The sequence below is a fragment of the Crocodylus siamensis genome, chromosome 11, assembly GCF_052110815.1.
Source record: "Crocodylus siamensis isolate JL-2025a chromosome 11, ASM5211081v1, whole genome shotgun sequence".
Taxonomy (NCBI): domain Eukaryota; kingdom Metazoa; phylum Chordata; order Crocodylia; family Crocodylidae; genus Crocodylus; species Crocodylus siamensis.
The window spans coordinates 21,166,664-21,185,626 of record NC_143405.1 but is presented as its reverse complement, the minus strand read 5'-3'; the positions used below and the strand labels follow the sequence as shown (position 1 = coordinate 21,185,626).

The 18,963-nt window shown below is 56.7% G+C and overlaps 2 protein-coding genes across 5 annotated transcripts; one reads left to right on the top strand and one right to left on the bottom strand.

Annotated features, from left to right (window-relative positions):
* Nucleotides 1-1,884: 1,884 nt before the first annotated feature.
* LOC149855584 (putative protein-lysine deacylase ABHD14B) lies at nt 1,885-6,022 on the bottom strand. The gene is made up of 4 exons (XM_090021381.1): nt 5,894-6,022; nt 4,535-4,752; nt 3,790-4,031; nt 1,885-2,270 (listed from the first exon to the last, which is right to left on the bottom strand). The coding sequence occupies exons 2-4, from the start codon at nt 4,740-4,742 to the stop codon at nt 2,088-2,090; spliced, it is 633 nt and encodes a 210-aa protein (XP_089877507.1). The 5' UTR covers nt 4,743-4,752; nt 5,894-6,022; the 3' UTR covers nt 1,885-2,087.
* Nucleotides 6,023-10,852: 4,830 nt separating this feature from the next.
* On the top strand, nt 10,853-16,702 carry ABHD14A (abhydrolase domain containing 14A). Of its 4 annotated transcripts, none has more exons than XM_090021377.1 (5): nt 10,853-10,998; nt 13,036-13,303; nt 13,982-14,097; nt 14,937-15,172; nt 15,674-16,702. In XM_090021377.1, the coding sequence occupies exons 2-5, from the start codon at nt 13,041-13,043 to the stop codon at nt 15,854-15,856; spliced, it is 798 nt and encodes a 265-aa protein (XP_089877503.1). In that variant the 5' UTR covers nt 10,853-10,998; nt 13,036-13,040; the 3' UTR covers nt 15,857-16,702. The 4 variants fall into 4 exon arrangements, with proteins under 4 accessions (XP_089877503.1, XP_089877505.1, XP_089877502.1 ...); XM_090021379.1 differs by having other exon boundaries at nt 10,980-11,023; XM_090021376.1 differs by lacking the exon at nt 10,853-10,998 and adding an exon at nt 11,111-11,477.
* Nucleotides 16,703-18,963: the final 2,261 nt, after the last annotated feature.

The following is an 18,963-nucleotide window of genomic DNA, read 5'->3' as shown; positions in this document are numbered from 1 at the left end:
ACACCCCTGGGGGAGCAGTGCAGAGCACAGCTTGGCCAGGCGGTAGGAGTACTGTACGGTGGAACTACCGGCAAAGCCAGTCAGGGCCACAGCGCAGAGTAAGCGCCATAGGCACAAGAAGTACCTGAGTCAGGGGGCATGCACCCCTGCAGCTCCCAGGTGCAGCCACACTACCGTCACCATGTCCTCACCTGGTGCTACCCTGTGCCACACCAAGCCTTTGTGCCAGGTGCTGGGGCTGGCTATGCAACACAAAACCCCCCTCCTGCACCCTGATCTAACAGGAGGGGCAGAGACCTGTCACCTCCATCCCCTGGAGGGCACCCATACCTGAAGCCAAGTTTCCCCTTGGCTGAGCTCTGCCCCTGCCCCTGCCCCTGTCATCTCACCACCAGGTCTGGGCTATGCTGCCTCTGCAGCAGCCCAATGCCCTCCCTGCCTAGGAAGTGGGTTTCAGCCCCCCCAAGGCCCCAAAACTCCACATCAGCCAGCAACTGAGCTCCCCTCAGGGCCCACACCTCTGTCTGCCTACACACAGACAACCCCAACCAAATGCTGCCAAGCCAGGAGTGTCTCCTCCACTGAACAGGACTGCAGGATGCCTGCCTTCCTGCCTGGATACAGGGAGCTAGCCAAGCCCAGGGCATGGGCCTGGACAAGAGAGACTCAGCGCCTGTTGCTGCTGCCCCCCAGACTGGGGGTATGTGAGGGGTTCTCACTTTCTGCCATCGTCCCCACTGACAGGAGCTTCAGGTGCCCCTGGGAGGCTGAGACATGTGGCACTGCTCCTGGGCACCACAGCCCTTGGCACTTGCTGCTGGGAGACCCGCTTTGCAGCAAGCCCCAGCTCCCAGCTCCCCCACTGAGCTGCTGGGGGCCCCTGGCAAGGTCCTTCCCACCCCCAGCCTCTGCCGTCCCCAGGTATTGGTACCCATGCAGCGCACGGGCTCTGCAGGGCAGAAGCCAGCCATTCCCGGGGCCTGTGCAGCGCTTCCCAGCTCGGGGCTGCTGGAAGTCCTAGCTGGGTTCTGGGGTCAGCGTGGGTAGGGAAGGATATCCTGCACAGTATCCATGGGTGGGTGGCCCTGGAGAAGGGGGCACTGGGGTTAGATGGGGACCCCCATGGACATCCTTCCTGGGGAGAATGCAGCAGGCTGGGGTCTGTGGCCAGACAGGTCTGACGTGGACACCCCTGCTGGACCTGAGAGAGGCCATCCCAACTCCTCCCCTCACAGCACAGAGATTCCCAAGGGCAGTTCGGCCTTTCCATCCCCCACCGCCCAGGGACCCTGTAGCCCAGGGCTAGATAGAGCCCTCTGTGGGCCTGTGGCTGTGACGCCCTGGGCAGCCAGCCTCCAGTCAAGCTGCCTTAGCTGGGAGCAAATCCTCCTGCAGACTAAGAGGATAAAGGCAGCGTGTGGGAACCTCCTCCCACCCCCTCAAGTCTGCCGAGAGCACCCCTCCCACATCAGCCTGCAGCCTCCATCTGCCCTGGCTGGCGGCAGACCTGCGCAGCAGCCATGTGGCTGCCGGCTTTAGCCCGGCCTCCATCTGTTCACCTCGGCCACTAACTCAGTAATCCCCAGGCACTGAGAGTGGCTGTCTGCACAGTGGGAGGAGGGGCTGCCTCTTCCTCTTAACCCCAGCAGACTGGATACTGCTCTGCCTCGCAGGGGCAGGCAAGCCCTGGGGAAGGGATGGCTGTGCTGGAGCGGCCACCTGGGTCCCAGCACCCCAGCTTGACTGGCAAGGGCACTGGAGCCACAGCAGTGGGCCCAAGGACCTCCAGCTAAGGACAGAGGGACGTGGCTGGGGAGCCCGCCTGCCTGGCCCTCACCCCCCATCATCCCCATGCTCTCAGTCAATCAGCTCCTACAGACAGTCAGCTGCTAATCATTTTAAAGAGAAAGAAATAGATGGAGCCCCTGGCTCTCAGTAGGGCCCCTGGTTGCCCTCACTGTGCCAGGGCTCTCAGCCAGCCCACAGGGAGACAGTGATCACGTAGGTGCTCTAGTGGCAGAGAGAAACCCAGATTGTGCCCAGAATCCATGCCCCAAAGCCCAGTGATGGAGGGGGTCAGCCACCTCTCACTCCAGGCTCCTCAGGAAGTCCAGCAGGCCCTGGTGCCACTCCTCTGGCTTGTCCAGGTAGCAGGCATGGCCTGCCCCTTGCATCAGCAGCACCTTGTGATTGGGGAGGTTCTTCAGGTTGTTCAGACTCACTTCCCCCATCTGGGCATCCTCATCCCCAAACACGATCAGCGTGGGAGCCTGGTAGAGGATGCATGGGATCAGACACAAGGTATGGACTTGAGGATTGCCAAGGAGTGGGGTGATCCAGGCCCTGGCAGCTCGGGGGGTGGGGAGGGATGGGACTTTCCCCATCTCCCTTGGTGTTTGGTTGGGTTGAGCTTTTTTGAGGCGCAGTTCCTGGAAATGGGTCACCGCTGGACAGAAAATGGGGCTGGGATCCTGCCCCTGCGCAGAGCACTGCTGAGCCCAGCTAGGGGTCAGGACTCAGATGGGGAAGAGAGGCAGAGGCCATGTGCAGCAATGGGTGAACACCACAAGGCCTCCATGGGCAGGGCTCATGCAATCTGCATGTGCCAGCTGCCCTAGTTACCATGCACCAGCCTTGCTGCTACTGCAGAGGGACCATATACGTGGATGCAGGGCTGCGGGGCAGTTTTGGCACCAGACTGCCTCTCCCAGTGGGGCAGGCAGAGGAGGGTCTTCCCTGAGCCCAAGGGCCAGAACTGCCCTGAGAGGATGCTTTGTGCTACCCCATGGATGGCTCATAGTTGGCTAGCCCCAGGTTTGGAAGGGAAGGGAGGCAAGTGTCTTTACACCCCCCCTTTGCAGCTCAGGACCTAGTCCCCCCCATTTGTGGGCTGAAGTAGTACTCTGCGAACAGGGGGAGTGCTGAGCCAGGGTGTCCTTCCTGTGCTATAAACATGTCCCAACAGCTCTGAGCTACACACAAGGGCCGGGGAGCCCAGCTGAGGAGCTGGTAACCTCAAGCTCCTACATCCACCAGCCCTGAACCCCACCCAATTCAAGACTGCAGACTGCCCCCACTGGCCTTTGCATGGACATTATTCTGGGGCAACACTTCTACATTTACAGAAGGGAAGGGCATCTCTCAGGCAAGCGGGACAGATCAGAGAGCAGAGGGAGGGAGTGTAGAAAAGGTGCATGAGACATGCAGCTGTTTGCACAGCTCTGCTGTTGATTGTGAGGCACAACTGTGCAGCAGCAGCTATCGCCTCCACATCCACAATCTAACTGTACCTGGGGGGGTGTATTACAGGGGCCAGGCCAAGGTTACCTTGGGGTATCTGTGCAGATGCAGGGTGGGGGTTAGGGAAGTGCAAACAGGGCAGCTGCAAGGGTTGGGGCGGGTCAGGGGCCCACGTTAAAATAGCTGCAATGAAACAGGCCGACAGCAGTCACTTTCCTTCCTGATATGACTATGGCCCCCAGTACAGGGTTGAGCTGCAGGCTGGACCTGTGCAAGGGACCCCCAGAGGCAAGCCACGTCCCTGCAGGGATGTAAACAGGATTATCCCAGTGCATTATGGCCCTGCAGGACCTCGCTGTGGGCTCTGGTTTCCTTGGGGCTTATTCAGATGTTCACCAGAGCTGTCCTGTGTCCCTGAACATAAAGAGGGGGGTGGCGCCCTCTGGCGGCCTGTTCGCTTAGCGGAGGCCTGGCGCCTGGTATTCTGATCTCCGAGCCTGGCTCTGCCCTGCCGGACACCCGGCCCCTCCCTCCCTCCAAGCGCCATACTTTGATGTTGGCATACTGCGCCGCCGCGAACTTCTCAGTGCAGATGGGTGCCACCGGCACGTAGGCCTTCAGCAGGTCGCTGTGCTGGAAGAGGAAGGGGAGCGAGTACATCCCGCTGAGGGATGGGCTGATCACCACTGCTGGGCCCAGATGCAAGGCCTCGAAGACAGACTTCAGGAACCCCCCTGGGGCCAGCTGCCCCATGGGGGCCGGAGCTGCTGCCTCCTTGGAATTGCCAAGGCCTGGAGCATACGAGAAAGAAGCTGCCATGTTACTGATGTATCTGTGCAGAGTGGCAGCAGGGTCCCTGCGGTGCTGTGCCTAGCAGGGGCAGGCAGAGGCTGTGCCAGGGCCCTAGAGAGTCACTCCTCTGCTCTGAGTGCAGCAGTTCTGGAGAGGAGGAGTGAAAGCGTCCCCAGTAGGGGACCAGGATGCCAGGCAAGGACCAGGAGTCACGCCTGCATTACAGACTCTGTTCTGCTGCTGATTCACTGCATGTCCCCAGTCAAGCCACTTCACTGCTCCATGCCCTAGCTTCCCCACTCGCTCCTCTGTCACAGAGTGCTGTGAGGCTGGGGGATGTTGGTGATCCCTGCAGGAGGCACTTGGCATGCTCTGCACTGCGGTTTCCACCCCACCCACAAGGCTCTTCTCCTCACCCCAGGCCCTAATGATGCCTGGGCACCAGATGGCTTCTCTCCCCAAGCCCATGCACAGCAGTGTCACCTCCCTGAGGGCAACATACCTGGCAGGTCAATGGCCACAGCACGGTACCCAGCTCCTGCCAACTTTGCCAGCGTCTGCAGGTTGAGCCAGGTTTCAGAAGAGAAGCGAATGCCGTGCAGCAGCAAGACAGCCAATTTCGGGGCCTGCTGACTTGGCACAGCCTGCCGGTAGAACAGGGTCTGCCCATCCACTGTGATGGTGCTCTCGGTCAACTGTGGGTCTGCCATGGTGGGTGCCCTGCAAGGAGAGGAGAGCTGGGGATGGAGGAAACCCCAGAGGGACCCTGCATGGCCCTGGGAGAAAGGATGGTTGGACCAGATTCCTCAGCCTGTGGAAGGGCCTCTGGGGGCAGCGCCTGCCAGGATAACCACAAACTGGATTTCTGAGTCCTCTGGAACAGACTCCAGCTGATCAAGGAACAAAGTGCTCTGTTAACTTCCTCACTTTCCCTGCTCCTGTCTCTGGCTAGAAGAGAGGCCTCTTCGTACTGCCACCTTCCTTAACTCTCACTTGTATAATGAGCTAAACAGAAGGAATCAGCCTGGTATTTCTTTAGGGATGTCTCTGCTTCCTCCCAGCCTCAGAGCATGTCCAACAACTCCTGCAATTACACAGCCGGTGCCATGAAGGGTCCCACGGAACAAATCCTGCTCCTCACCCCCCTCCCTGGCTATAACAGTACTAAAGAGGGGAGACCCCAGCTGCCTTGGTGCACTGAGGACTGCTGTCTTCCCCTGGCAGGGGCCACAGGGGACAGCAGGCATGGGGGGGGTGCTCTGTTTGTTGGGGGTGGGGTGGAGGGGGGATTGCATAGGGAGGTAAATATGGGGAAGGCAGAGGACCAGTCCAGGGTGTATGGGCAGGGGCCACGGCTGGGCTGGAGAGACTGAGGTAGAGGAGACTGGAGAAAGGAACACAAACTGCTGGAGAGGCCAGGGAGGGAGGGAGTGCCTTGGCACCAGGTGCTCAGCCAAAGGCACTGCCTTAATCCTGGCAAAGGCCACAGGGCATAATTCACAGGGGATCCATTGCCACTGGATCCTGTCAGGGCTGACAGCCTGCCAGGCTGCCCCGCAGGGTGTCATGTGTGGCTGGCCAGGGGTCCCTGCTAATGCAGGGCACAGGCCCCTCCTGGGCGTGAGTGGGGCAGTCTGTCCCAGGAAGCAGCTGAATCTGGCCGGTCTCCAGGGCGCTGGGCTGTGGCCCTGCTAGTCAGAACCAGTCTGGCAGCTTCTCCATTCAGGTCAAGCTAAGCAGCTCCAGCAAAGTCCCTGAGCTTGGGCGTGCATGTGGGTGAGATCAGGCAGGCAGCCCATCCTGCAGAGACCCCCAGCACAGGCCCTGGGGGCTGGCAAGGGAAGCAGCCAGGGACTGATACCTGAGAGAAGGGATCCCAACGGTCCCAGTGTTCGCTGTGCTGTGGTGCTGATTGCAGGCCCACACTTCCTGGTCCAAAGGTACCAAAGGAAGCCGGGGGAAAACCAGGGGTGGAGATGGAGGAACTGGAACAGCAGGCAGGAGGGTGTCGGCTCATGGTGCAGTGACACCTAGCGGTAAGAACCTGGACCATTTGGGCACAAGGCCTGGACAGGGCACAGGTTAGCAGGCTCTTGACTACATTTGCACTGTGATCCCAAGGTGTGATCCCAGCATGCATGGGCAGACCAGGGCCTGCTTCGATTCAGCTGACTCAGGCACCAACAGCAATGAAGACACAGTAGCAGGGGCTTCAACTGCCCAACTAAGTACCAAAGGAAGGCAGCAGCAGGCAGCTACAGCCCATACTCTTCCCTGTGCTACTCTGTTCCCTGGATCTCTGTCCCCTAGGTGAAAGCTAGTGTGAGGATGCATACCTGCACTGTAGTCACACCCCTTCCTACTATGGGGGTGTGCCCTGAAAGCAATATGCACTAGGGAGTAAACTGGGATGAGTCCCCCTAAAACCAGCCCCAGCTCAGCCCCATGCAGCTCTGTCTGCATCAAGCCCCTCGCTAGATCCAGGACACTGGAAGAACAGAAGAGGTTGAACAAAAACATTGAATCTGTGTGATACAGGCCTTTTCATTCATGTGATGCTGCAGTTCCTTGGCTATCACTTGGGCTGTTTGGAGACACAGCTTACATGCTTGCTAAGTTCAAGGGCCCATCCACTCTGCCTGCCTCCCAAAAGAGTTGGAAGGTGCCATGTTTCCACCTCTCGCAATTGCACCATGATATTCTGTGTTGCTCTTACAGATCTGGTTCCTGGAATAGTTTCACAGTTCATAGTTGGTTGGGTCAGAAGGGACCTGAGCAGATCATCAAGTCTGACCCCCTGCCATGGCAGGAAACAGTATTGGGGTCAAACGACCCCGGCTAGGTGATTATCCAGCCTCCTTTTGAAGACCCCCAGAGTAGGAACCAGCACCACTTCCCTTGGAAGTTGGTTTCAGATCCTAGCTGCCCTGACTACCAAGCCCAAAGGGAGGTAATCCCAACATGGATCAAAGGGATAAGGAGGGTGCAAAAGCCCCCATGGCTCACCAAAAGCATCCGGGAGTGTCTCCTAGCTAAAAGGTTCAGATCCCATAGCCTCCCCTTGTAGGGCCTGCCCTGCTGCCCCCGATCATGCGGGTGGCCCTCCTCCGGACCCTCTCTATGTTGTCCACATCCCTCCTGACATGCGGCGCCCAGAACTGGACGCAGTACTCCAGCTGCAGCCTGACCAGTGTCACACAGAGCCGGAGGATCACCTTCTCAGACCTGCTCATGATGCATCTGTGGTTGCAAGACAAGGTGCAGTTGGCCTTCCTGACTGCATCCCCACACTGCCGGCCCATGTTCATCTTGGAATCAATAATGACACCAAGATCCTTTTCTGCCTCTGTGCTGACAAGAAGGGAGTTCCCCAGCCAGTAGGTATGCTGCTGGTTCTTCCTCCCCAGGTGTAGCACCTTGCACTTGTCAGTGTTGAATCCCATCCTGTTCTCATCCGCCCACCCCTGTAACCTGTCCAGATCTAGTTGCAGCCTGTCCCTTTCCTCTAGCGTGCCCACTTCTCCCCACATCTTAGTGTCATCCACGAGTTTGAACAAGGTGCTTTTCACCCCCTTGTCCAAGTCGCTGATGAAGATGTTGAACAGTGCAGGCCCGAGGACCGAACCCTGGGGGACCCCACTGCCCACGTCCCTCCAGAATGAAAATGACCCATCTACCACCACTCTCTGGGTGCGGCCCTCCAGCCAATTAGCAACCCATCTGACCATGTAGGCATCAACACCACAGTCGCCTAATTTCTTAATGAGAATGGGATGAGAGAAATGTTGAAGGCCTTCTGAAAGTCCAGAAAGACTATGTCCACTGTGACACCTGCGTCCAAGGATTTTGTGGCCTGGTCATAGAAGACCACCAGGTTGGTCTGACAGGACCTGCCTCTAATGAACCCATGTTGATTGCCTCTAAGCATAATCTCCCCTGCTGGTCCCTCGCAGATATGCACCTGGATAATTTTCTCAAAGAGCTTCCCCAGGACCGAGGTAAGACTAACAGGCCTATAGTTTCCTGGGTCCTCTTTCCTCCCTTTTTTTGAAAATGGGGACCACACTGGCCCTTTTCCAGTCCTCTGGTACCTAGCCAGAGCACCATGAGTGCTTGTAAAGCTGTGCCAGGGATCCCACAATGACCTCTGCTAATGCTGGGAGAATATCAGCTTCCTTAAAAAAATAAGCTTCTAGTTCTCATAGTTGTAGGGAGAAGAACCTTAAAACCAGCCCCTGAACATGCCCTAGGGGCCTGGAGGGAAATAGAAAAGGACCCCCAGTAGCTCAGTTAAAATATGGCCCACGCCAGGACTGGAGATGCTGGAGACGTTTGTAACACCCTATGCCCTTCCACATTCTCCCCCAGGACTGCTGTCAAGACAGTGTCAGTTCTATGGGGAGACTGTGAGCTTCTAATGAACCACTGCGATGGAAAAAGCTGGTGTCTCCGGGCCTCGTGTGCTCCCCAGGGCTGTATGTGAGCTGTGTTATGATGACATTAAATATGCAACATTAGGCCTTAGCTATTTAGGAGTTGTTTTGCCAATGGCCTTGTAAGCAATCCAGTAAGGATGGTAGGGGGTGAGGGAGAGGGGGCCCTTTGTGCTGGTATCGAAGTGCAGCCCAGGCAAGGGTCTGCCTACCATGCAAATACAGCAGCTTCCTGATGGATTGATATGGAACCAAAGAGATCCTGAGTGCATGCCTCTGTCCCAGACTCTACTTGCACATCCACAGAAGCCCCTGCTACTTCTGAGGACAGCCTGTGCACCCATGCACCAGGACTGTCTATGCTAGGAATGTTTAGCCATGGACGCCTCCCTCGCATTCCCCATAGGACTACTCCTGTGTCCATCAACATTTTCCCTAGCTCAGTGTGGCTGAAGCTGTGTGAATCTAGGTAGGGTGCTCAGCAGTGAGAGCTGGGACTGCCTTAAGTGAGATGCATGCTGGATATTGCACCAGAAAAGAGGCACATCTATCAAACAAGAGAGATGCCCCTTTTCATTAACATCCTCTCCAGCCTGTGATCAGAACCCTGTGCCCACCTGAACCTGAGATCATTTTCATCTCAGCCTAGAAATCACCCTGCCTGTGGTAATAGCAAAAGGAGGTTGGTGATTGGAGCTGCAGAGCAATCACAGTTTGCAGTAAAGTTGTGCTGTTAGGTGAATAAGTAAATAAGGCATTGATTGATAGCTGTTAGTCAAACCTGCCTGCCCTCGCCTGGGATAAGAGGATATAAAGCCCGGGGGTCCTTTCTCTGGCTGCCAGTAGGCTGTGGTTTGGTGTGTCTGTAGATCTATGATTGTGAGTGACTTGGGGTAAGGAATCTGCAGAGGATGGCATCTTTTCCTAGGGTTTATCCTTGAGGCCTGTATGAGAAGGGGGAGCTCCTGAGGGCGTGATGCATTTAACTCAGAAAAGGTGCTAGAGGGCTGTAGTCCTAAGGAGGAAATGTCTGACATTTGCACCCATACCACATTCAGTCACACTATTAGCAGCAAGGGGCTCTCCCTCAGCTGGGCTTATTAAGTCCTGCTAGGCAGCAAGGAGAGAGCAGGTGCAGGGTAGTAGTATGGCAAAGTGGTGTGATGGGAGGGGACAAGTAGGGTACGTGTGGTGTGGGGGAGGCTCATGTCTGGCAGCTGCTCGTCTCAAGCCAAGGGCCCGTGGGTTCTGATCCTGGCTTTGCTTTGCTCTATGGCTTTTAGATGGTTATTTATGCTTTGTATCTCTGTCTCCTCTCTGTAAAATACAGATGACAGTGGCTCCAGTTGTGGGTTGAGAGCTGTCTGTAGAAAGACTGCAAGTAGGGCCTGGTTTGTAATGGTATTCAGTTGCCTGACTCCTGTTTAGGAACTGAAATCAATGGTCTGTCTATTAGGCACCTAAATACCTCTGTGAATCTGGCCCTCAGTTCTAGTGTGCTAGGTGCTGTATGTTTACAATGAGCCACTATTTGTAAAGGGCCTTTTTAAAAAGTGCAGGAGTGATAAGTAGATCTCTGTGTACAGTGTGGCTTGGTTTTCTAAACCACTATTTAAGGAGTTGTAATGATCAAGACTAGGAGGAGCAAGCTTCAAGCATCACAATGTGGACCTGCTACAAAAAATATCAAAATGGCTGGGGGAGTGAGGGGCTGGAGTAGGGTTATCTGGGTGGCACTCTCCCTGTGCCACCCACGTCTGACATGCTGCAGGGTGAAGGTGTCCTTGGAGATCTGTGCTTAAAAATAAACCTCTTAACTGGCTGCTACTTCTCGGGTATCAAGACAGCTGCACCCTCACCTACCTGTCCTCCCCCACTGTCCCTTCCTCCCAACTGCAGGAGATGAGGGCAAAGTCTGGAGACCTATCTCAGCCCTGGGGAAGTTGGGGTGGGGGGGTAGCAGAATACAGACCACTGCTTACAAGCTCAGCAGCAACGTGGTCAGCTCAGTGAGAGCTGGGTGAGAAGGGATGCCAAGGGAGATTCAGGAGTCCTCCACCCCAGTGATCTTCAGAAAGCATCTGGACACCTTGCTGGGGTCAGCTAATCCCAGGAGTCTTACCTACCCACGTGCAGGGGGGCTGGACCCCATGATCTGCAAGGTCCCTTCCAGCCCCTAACAACTATGAAGTCCTCATCTTCTGCATCACTGCTAGCCCTGGTGCTGCGGCATCCTAGGAGCCTCGCTAGGTGGGCTGGGCTGGGCTGCCTGCTGCACAGCCCTAGGTAAGGGGCTGCCCGGCCCCAAAGGCTCAGCTGACTGAGGCTCTCTTGGCAGGATCAGCTTTGCCAAGGTGCAAGGAAACAGCCAGGCCCGCGGGTGCCTGTGGGAGGCTGGCCTGGCACCGGACGGGGTCTCCCACGTAACCAGTGTCCCTGCTCTTGCAGGAGTGCGAGGCACGGGCAGCGCGGCGCCGGCGGCTGCGGCTGCGCGGTGCGGAGCAGGGGCGGGGCTCGGCGGTGCCAGCGGGCGGTGAGTGCGGGCCGGGGCCTCGCTGGTAAACACGGCTGCGTGCCGGGGCCGGGGCCGGGGCCCGCGGGGCGACGGGAGGCGGGAGGGCCGGGGCGCTGCGGGAGCCGGCGGGGCGGGCTGCGGCGGCCCAGCCGCGGGGCCCGCGCACGGTCCCTCCCGGAGCGCAGCCCGGCCCCGGCCCCGGCCCCGGCCCCGGGGGCTGCGCGGGGCGGACACGCCTTCGGGGGCAGCGCCCGGGAGCTGCCGGAGGCTTGAGTGAAGGGCGAGGTTCAGGACTCGGTTATCCTGCGTTGTGTGGGCCACCACCCACGCGCATCCCGAGCTGGTCCAGGGAGGTGGGAGCATCCCCGCAGCTCCCTCTAGCCTCCCGGGTCTGCCGGCTCCTCTCGCCGCGGCAGGTCCCTTGGAGCAGGGCAGTTGTCTTGTTCTCTGCACATACGAGCTCGGCCGGGTCCTGGCCCGGCGCTACCGCAGTGCAGGTAGGGCTGCGGTGCGGAGTCAAGCGGCTGTTGTGTTCCACCCCAGAGGTGGTTGCATTACAGTGGTGGGTTAAGCAAGCTTCTGGTCATTCTGGGAAGTGTCTTGGGGCCCTCCTGGGTCCGATAGATACAATCCCTATTTCATCACACCTTCATAACAGTGCAGCTCAAGTTGGCTAATCTGTGCTGGCTGGTGCCTTCAGGGAGATGGGTCCCTGTTCAGAGTGGGTGGGTGTGATTGCACCCAGCTACCGCTTTCAAGACCCCACAAGATGAGGTGTCTCTGAGCCCTGCACAGCCAGCCAGTTGTGCAGAGTGCATACCCAGCGTCTCCAGGGACAAAGCTCTGTACTGGCCAGCCCTGTGGTGGACTGGTATGTTGTTGCCACGGCCGGCAAACTGCACAGGCATCTGACAACTTTTTCTTGTGCTGTGGTAGCAGTTATGTCTTGGGGCAGAGAGCTTGAGGGTACTGGGGTCCCTCACTTGCCACCGGCAGGGTGCTAGGTTTGTCTTTGCTGTTTGGAAATGACTAAGTGCAACAAGGTGGCATCTACTAAGCAACCTCCTGTGCCATTCATCTGCAAGATGAATTCCCATCTCATTGTAGAGGCCTTAGACCAGGTAGTAGGTACTGACTGATTTCTCCTTGTAATCCTGAAGGAATGAGGTGTGAAAAAGGTCTTGGACTGTGGGGCTGAATGTGGTCTTCCCCACCTCTGCTCTCCTGGGGGATGGGGAGCCCTCTACAGTGCCAAAGACTGTAGTGCTTCTGCTACGCCTGCCTCCAAGAAGTTCTGCATGGGGCTCCTCTACACCGGCATACAGTGAATTGCGTTGTCCTGGGTGGCCAATGGGAGTGTGATGCTGAGCTGGGTTTCCACAGCTCTGTCTTCATCTTCTGGTTCTGGCAGGGCCTAGCAAGTGCCCCCTGATCTCTGGCTGGGTCAGCTGGGACTGGAATGTCTTGTCCCAGTGACTGTCTACCCTGCCTTTCACTGTCCCCCAAGGTATCCTTTAGCTCATGATAATGCATAAGAGCCACAGGGGGGCAGGACTTGAGCAGTGGCCTCAAGCTTCAGCAAGGGAAAACAGGATGGCAATGAGGGACTTTCTGACTGAGGTGGGGTCAAGCATTGGAACAAAAGACCTAGAGATGCTGTGGGATCTCCATTCCTGGAATTTTAAAGAGGAAGTTGGACAGACACTTGGCTAAGATGATTTAGTCAGGGATGATCTGCCTTGAGCAGGGGGCTGGGCTAGATGACCTTGTGAGGTCCCTTCCAGCCCTGCTTTCCCATGATCCTGTGAGATGCCAGGGGTCAAAGAGAATGCATCTTGGTTCCCTCCAAGTGAGTGGGGAGAACTGTGCCTTACTGTGAGACTGCCCTGGGGTTGAACAGGGTGGTGTTTTTCTGTGCATGTCCATCCCTGATCCTTCTAGAGATGTGAATCTCTGCTGTGGCCTACCCAGTGGTGGAGCTGTCCCCCATGCAGTGTTGTGTGACCAGCCACGTGGAGCTCTGCTGTTGACCTTCTGTCTCTGCCCCTCTTTCAGAAAGGATGACTATGACTTTGATCCGCAACAGGCTGGGGCTGCTGGTTCTTGGAGTCCTGGTTACCTTTGTCCTCTATCTGCTGCTTCCGGCCATCCAGCATGAGAGGTTCACAGCACGCCTAGATGACTCCAAGCCCCTGGCCATGGAAGAGAGAAGCCAGCAAGATGCCAACACCACTGTCCTAACTGGGACAATTGAGGGAGACCCACCCATCCTGTACAGAGAAGCCTTCCTGCTCCAGAAAGCTGGAACTCCTAGCTCAAAGAGGTGGGTTAGTGTCCTCGCCATCACAGCCATGTTGGGGGCTTTGGATGGGGTCAGCCTGCATGCGTTACAATCTGTGTCTGGCCCTGTCACAGATGACAAATCAGGTGCTTTAGCTGAGGTGCCTTGGGCTCAGCTCTGGATCTGGGAAAGCAAGCTGAGGCTTGTCTGGCAGGCGGGAGGCATGCCCAGATGGTGGTGCTGCTTTCTAGTTTAAATGCCAGAAGCCCATGAGGTGCTGAGATGGGACATGTGTGAACTGAGCTGCTGGGGGGTAGGAGGGCTGCTGTGCTGTCATCCTGAACCATGAAGCCAAGGCTGTGACCACTCTGTCGCCAAACGCCCTGTACTGTTTCTTCCAAGACCAGAGTTGTTACCCCATGCCATCTCCCACAATGCCAGCTAGTTTGCCTGCCTGTATAGCCTGTCCAGGGATAACTGATACAGAGGGTAGGGAGAGGAAGGATTGCTCTTCACTTCTTCTCTTATGCTGCATCTGTGAGCCTTTAGGTAGCTTTTTTGTTCCACCCCAGATGTGGCTGCATTTCTGCAGCTGGGGAAAGCAACTCCTATACGTATAACTTATCAATCCCAGTGCTCTGGGTGGGTGAGGGAAGGGGAGAAGGGCAGAAGCTCTGCCAGGTGTCTCTTACCCCTCTAGCTGCTGTCTGTCCCTCGCAGGCTGGATGTGATCTTCCTACATGGCCAGGCTTTCACGTCCAAGACGTGGGAGGACCTGGGGACGCTGGCCCTGCTCTCCGAAGAAGGCTATCGTCCCATCGCCATTGACCTTCCTGGTAGGCATGTGCCACTGACCTTGCCTTGTTGATGTCTGCTTGTGGCTGGGCTCCACCTCACCGCAGAAGTGACTGCACAGCACTGGGGTTTTAAGCACAAGAGTGCTGGGGGTGCTGTGTGATTCTTTGGCCTTAGAAGATTTGAGGGGTGATTTAGTCAAATGCTCATCTGGGATGGCTTGGGCAGGGCTGATCCTGCCTGAGCAGGGTCTGAACTGGATGTGACCTCATGACCACCCTCCCAGCCCCGCTTTTCTGTGAGTCTGTTCTCCTTTGGCCCATTCCACAGAATCCCAATCCTGTGGTGCAGACGGCCCCCTCAGCAGGTGTTGTCTGTACACAGCAGGTGAAAGCCCGGGCCTTTGGCTTTCATGGTTCTGTTCATGTTGTTCTACAGACCTGACAACCCTTGCCAATGTGAGGTGAAGCATCCAGAGCCAGGGCACCTACTAATTTGCCAGAAACCTGGCAGCTGGGAATGTCAGTCATGCGCTTACCTCCTAGTGGTGGCACAGTGCCTCTTGCAGCAAAGTCCCAGGTTACCAGTACTTGGCAGGAGGGGAAGCCAGGAACAGGTTATGTTAACAAGGCTCACATCCCTGTGCCCAGGACTCCAGCTAGGGATCATGCCCGCAGCTTGCATGTTATCCAAATCAGAGCATGTCCCTCACCCCAGAAGCTGTGGGTCGACTGTCGTTGTGTTGGTTCTGGAGTAAACCTCCACTGGATTGCATGGGGTGGGAAGCTTGGCGGGAGAAGCCATCTGGTGGCTTAGGACTTTGGCTTGCCAAGATGCTGGCTCTAGCCTGCGTTCCTGGGGCATTTCTCCTCCCTGACAGGCTTTGGTAGCTCCCCGCGATCTGATGCTGTCTCCACGGAGCAGGGCCGGGTGGCTCTCCTGCAGCGTGTCCTGAAGGAGCTGAGTGCCCACAAGCCAGTCCTGGTCAGCCCATCCATGAGTGGCCACTACTCTATCCCCTTCCTGCTGGCACATGGGGCAGAGTTGAAGGGCTTTGTGCCCATCGCTCCTGTGGGCACCAAGGATCATTCTGCACAGCAGTACCAGGAGGTCCAGGTAGGGAGTGGTGCGGTGCTAAGGGAGGAGATGGAGCCATTGCTTGCAATGGCAGGGTCTCTGTTTGTCTGTGGGCTGGTGGAGGGTGATGTCCTGCCTGGCAATAATGCTAGGCTTTCAGCGGGACTCAGCCAGCTTTCTACCCTTAGCACATCTGGTATATTGAGTTAGCACACTGGAGGGAGACCCACCTGACTTGGCCTTAGCCTGTGTGGGCTGGAACAGTTCCCTAGAGGAGGGCAGGGTGTCTGAGGGGCCAGGATACATCTGGGCATGTCTTTGGCGTTGGGCGGGGAGGCCTGTACAAAGGCTTGAATCCCTTCAGCCCAGTCTCCTATGTGGTACCTTCCTAGCCAGCTTGGTGCGGGGGTGGGGAATGGTGCTTGTGGGCGTGTGGAGGGCTGTGCTGCCCCTCACCTGGTATTGGGGGTGCAGTAGGTTACTCGCACTCACAAATCCAACTATTGAAGCTGTTCCATCTTGGTGCATGTGTTTCTGCAGACCCCAACTTTGATCATCTACGGGGACAGGGACACAGGCCTGGGAACACAATCCTTGCAGAGCCTCCAACAAATCCCAAAGCACCAGACGGCTGCACTGCGGGACGCTGGCCACGCCTGCTACCTGGACAGGCCACGCGAGTTCCACGAGGTGTTGCTGAGCTTTCTGGGCGAGCTGAAGTGACTCCAGCTCAGCCCAGCCCAGAGCTTGGCCATGGGGCTGACTGACTGACTGTGTTCTTATGGGCTGCGGAGTCTGCTCTGCCTGTGGCTGGTGTTTCTTATTGTTAGCTTGTGGCACTACTTCCTCCCCCCCTCCCTCTGCTCCTGGCTGTCTCATCCTGTAGTGACTCCGTCTAGAGGGGGTCAGGGGGCCAGGGGCTTCTGGTATGTGTGGGGCTGGAGTGGTTCCCCCTGGAGGGTTATGTGCACCCTTGTTCTTTCCAGGTGTTGGCTGCTGCTAGTATGTTGTCTGGCTCTGAAAGGGGATGTGGCAGCTGCTGGGGTTTCTCTTGTTCAGAGACGTAGACTTGTATGGGTGTTTGGAAGCTTCCTTCTGCTTCCAGCTGAGATCTGGGGCATGCTCTCCTTCAGAATCCAGGCCCCACTCAGCTTTCCCTGCAGGGCAGGTGGATGGATGGTGGGATCTGCAGGAAGGCTTCCAGAGGAGCTGGAGACCAAGGGGGCTTTGCTAAATTGAGGGCATCTGCCTGGGACATCTGAGTAAAAGCCAGGCTGAGGCCAGAAGACCTAGCATGGCTTGCAATGGCTTCTAAAAGAGTCTTGGAGTATCACATCAGGTGGTGCTGGGGCCGTCTTGGAAGTGGCAGGGAGGTCTCAATGGGCTGGGAATTGGTTGGTGGTGGTTCTTGGGGTGCTGAATGGGCTCCTTGCCTGTATCTCAGATATTCAGGGATGGCTGATCTTGCTGCTTTCCCTGCTGGTATGTAAGTTCTCCCCCTGCCCCACTTGGGGCAAAGGGTCTCTGAAGGTTGTCTGTAACAAGGCCAATAAACTGTTTTGTACAGGGCTTGCTGTTCTGCCATTGCCTGGTAACAGCTGTGCTTGCTGCTCCTCTCTGGTCATCCTCTCATGCTCCAGTTCTGGGAAAGGGGAGATTTGCCTCCTTCCTACCAGAGCTGTCTGCGTGCTTCCCTGTGGGCAGATGCAGCTGGCTGCTCCCTGGGGCAGGGAGGGGGCAGCTGCCTTTAACTTCTCCCCTGGGGATCCTTAATGGGTGGTGAATGAAGGGGTGGATGGCTGGATGGGAAGCTGCATGTCCAGCAAGGGAACTGCCCATCAGAAGTCTCTTTTCTCTCCCAGCCCCCGCTCCCTTCCTGCTCTGCAGGATCAAGAGCCATCCCACCATTGGACTGGGCTTTTGGAAGGGTCATGAGATGGCAAGAGCCACCTGTGCCCATGCACTACTCCTGGGGTGGCCCCAAAGTAACCACTCTGTAGCAGGGCTCTGCATACTCACAGGCCAAGGAGACTAACCACTGCTGAACAGAAGAGATCGAATGCGCGGGGCAAGGTTGATCCTGGGTTCCCCTTTGCCTAGGCTGGGATGCTCCCAGGACAGGCTGCCCTGTCACCACCTGAGGCCCACTGTTCACAGTGGCACTTCCAGGGCATCCCACTTACTGGCTGTGGTATGGTGCTCTGTGTTACCTGATAGCGGACCGTCTTTTTCAGGTGCTCGCTCACTCGCTTTCCTAGCCCTCTGTGGCTCTTGGATATTGGCCAGAAGTGGCTGGCATAGCGAGAGGCCCCTGAGCAACTGGGCATCGCAACCCTCTCCAGCAACAGATGCCTGATGAGGCTAGGTGCAGCAGGGGCCTATCAGCTCATTAGATTTTAGGCCTGCAGCATCTGCTGGTGGTAGTCCCAGGCAGCAAGTAGCCAGGGTGCTTGGCTATGGCTAGGCTGTATGTTGTGGGGCTAGAGTCTACTCCTTGGAAGTGCTGGTGCCCACAGCTATGGTGGGCACCTGTCTGGGCCAGATTGGTTCTCACTTTTGGTGGTGAAGAGAGCCCAAGGGCTGTTGTGGGTGAGGGGCTTCCTCATTCTTCCCTTGACTTGCCCAGGAACTAGCCAGCCCTCGGGGTGCTGCTTCTCTGGGGCCATGCCCAGCATCAGTGTTGTGGATGGAGGACTTGGGGTTCTGTCCTGCCTGGAAACTCCTTGCTCTCAGTAATCAGAGGAGAGGGACTGGAGCTGGGCTCCCTCTTCATGCACTACTGTGGGGGAGGGGAGACAGGGATTCTTGTTCCAGCCACCTCAGCTCAAGGTAACTTTTTTTAAAGGGCTGGTTAAGCAGTAAGTTCTTGGGTAACAGAGGTGGCCATGCAGGACAGAGGCAGTATAAAGTCCAGCGTCCACCCTCAGCTGCTCTCCTGTGGCTGGCTAAACTCTTCCTTCAGATCATACTTCTTTGTGAGGAGTGACTTAAGAGGTTTCTGGGGTGACCTGTGCCCAGCCAGGGAGCTGGGTGCTAAGGAGGAGCTGTAGCAGGACAGGAGGTGAAGAGTGGCTGTTTGGACCAGTCTACTGTGCATGTTGGGGCAGGAATGGCTGTCAGCCACACCAAAGCAGGGGTGGGCAGTGCCCAACTCTGGAGAGAGCCCAGAGGAGCCCAGCTGCATCCCACACTGCCCTGACCTGGAGGCAGCCACACAAGTGAGGTTCCCTCCTGTTGGCCCTCCAAATGGAGAGAAGTCTCATCTCATACCCCTAACTGGGAAATTCCCTGCTGCTCGTTTTGAACCTGTGACCCACATGAGCACACCCTGTTTTCTCTTTAGTTGTCCCCTGTAACTTATTGGTATTTTTAAGGCACTGGTCGCCCTACCCAGTGGCAGCCCCATGGTGGTTTTAGGCTTTTAGCTTTTTTATGCTTTTATGCTTCTAGCTTTTAGCCTTTTTAACACAGCCACCACGAAGACATCAAGTGCCGGATGCCAGCGGATGACCCCTTCTGAACTGTTTTAGTTAATGTCTTCTGGTGCTGGTCATCCTTCGCAGCAGCATCATCGATGGCCAGCAGGCCTCACCCCTTAGGGTGTGGGCAGGGACCTGTAGTCAATACCACCCCCCATCGGGGATGCGGACACGATGTTCAACACCGGCTGCCGTCCGCAGGCAGCCCAAAGGGACTGGCGACATAGCCGCAATAACTTACAAAGACATCAAATAGTCCAAGGGCAATGTAATAGTCTGGGTGGGGGAAGGGAGCGTGGTAGGTGCTCTGCAGTCCTGTAGCAAGTAACTGGTTCTGTGCTAAACAGTCTT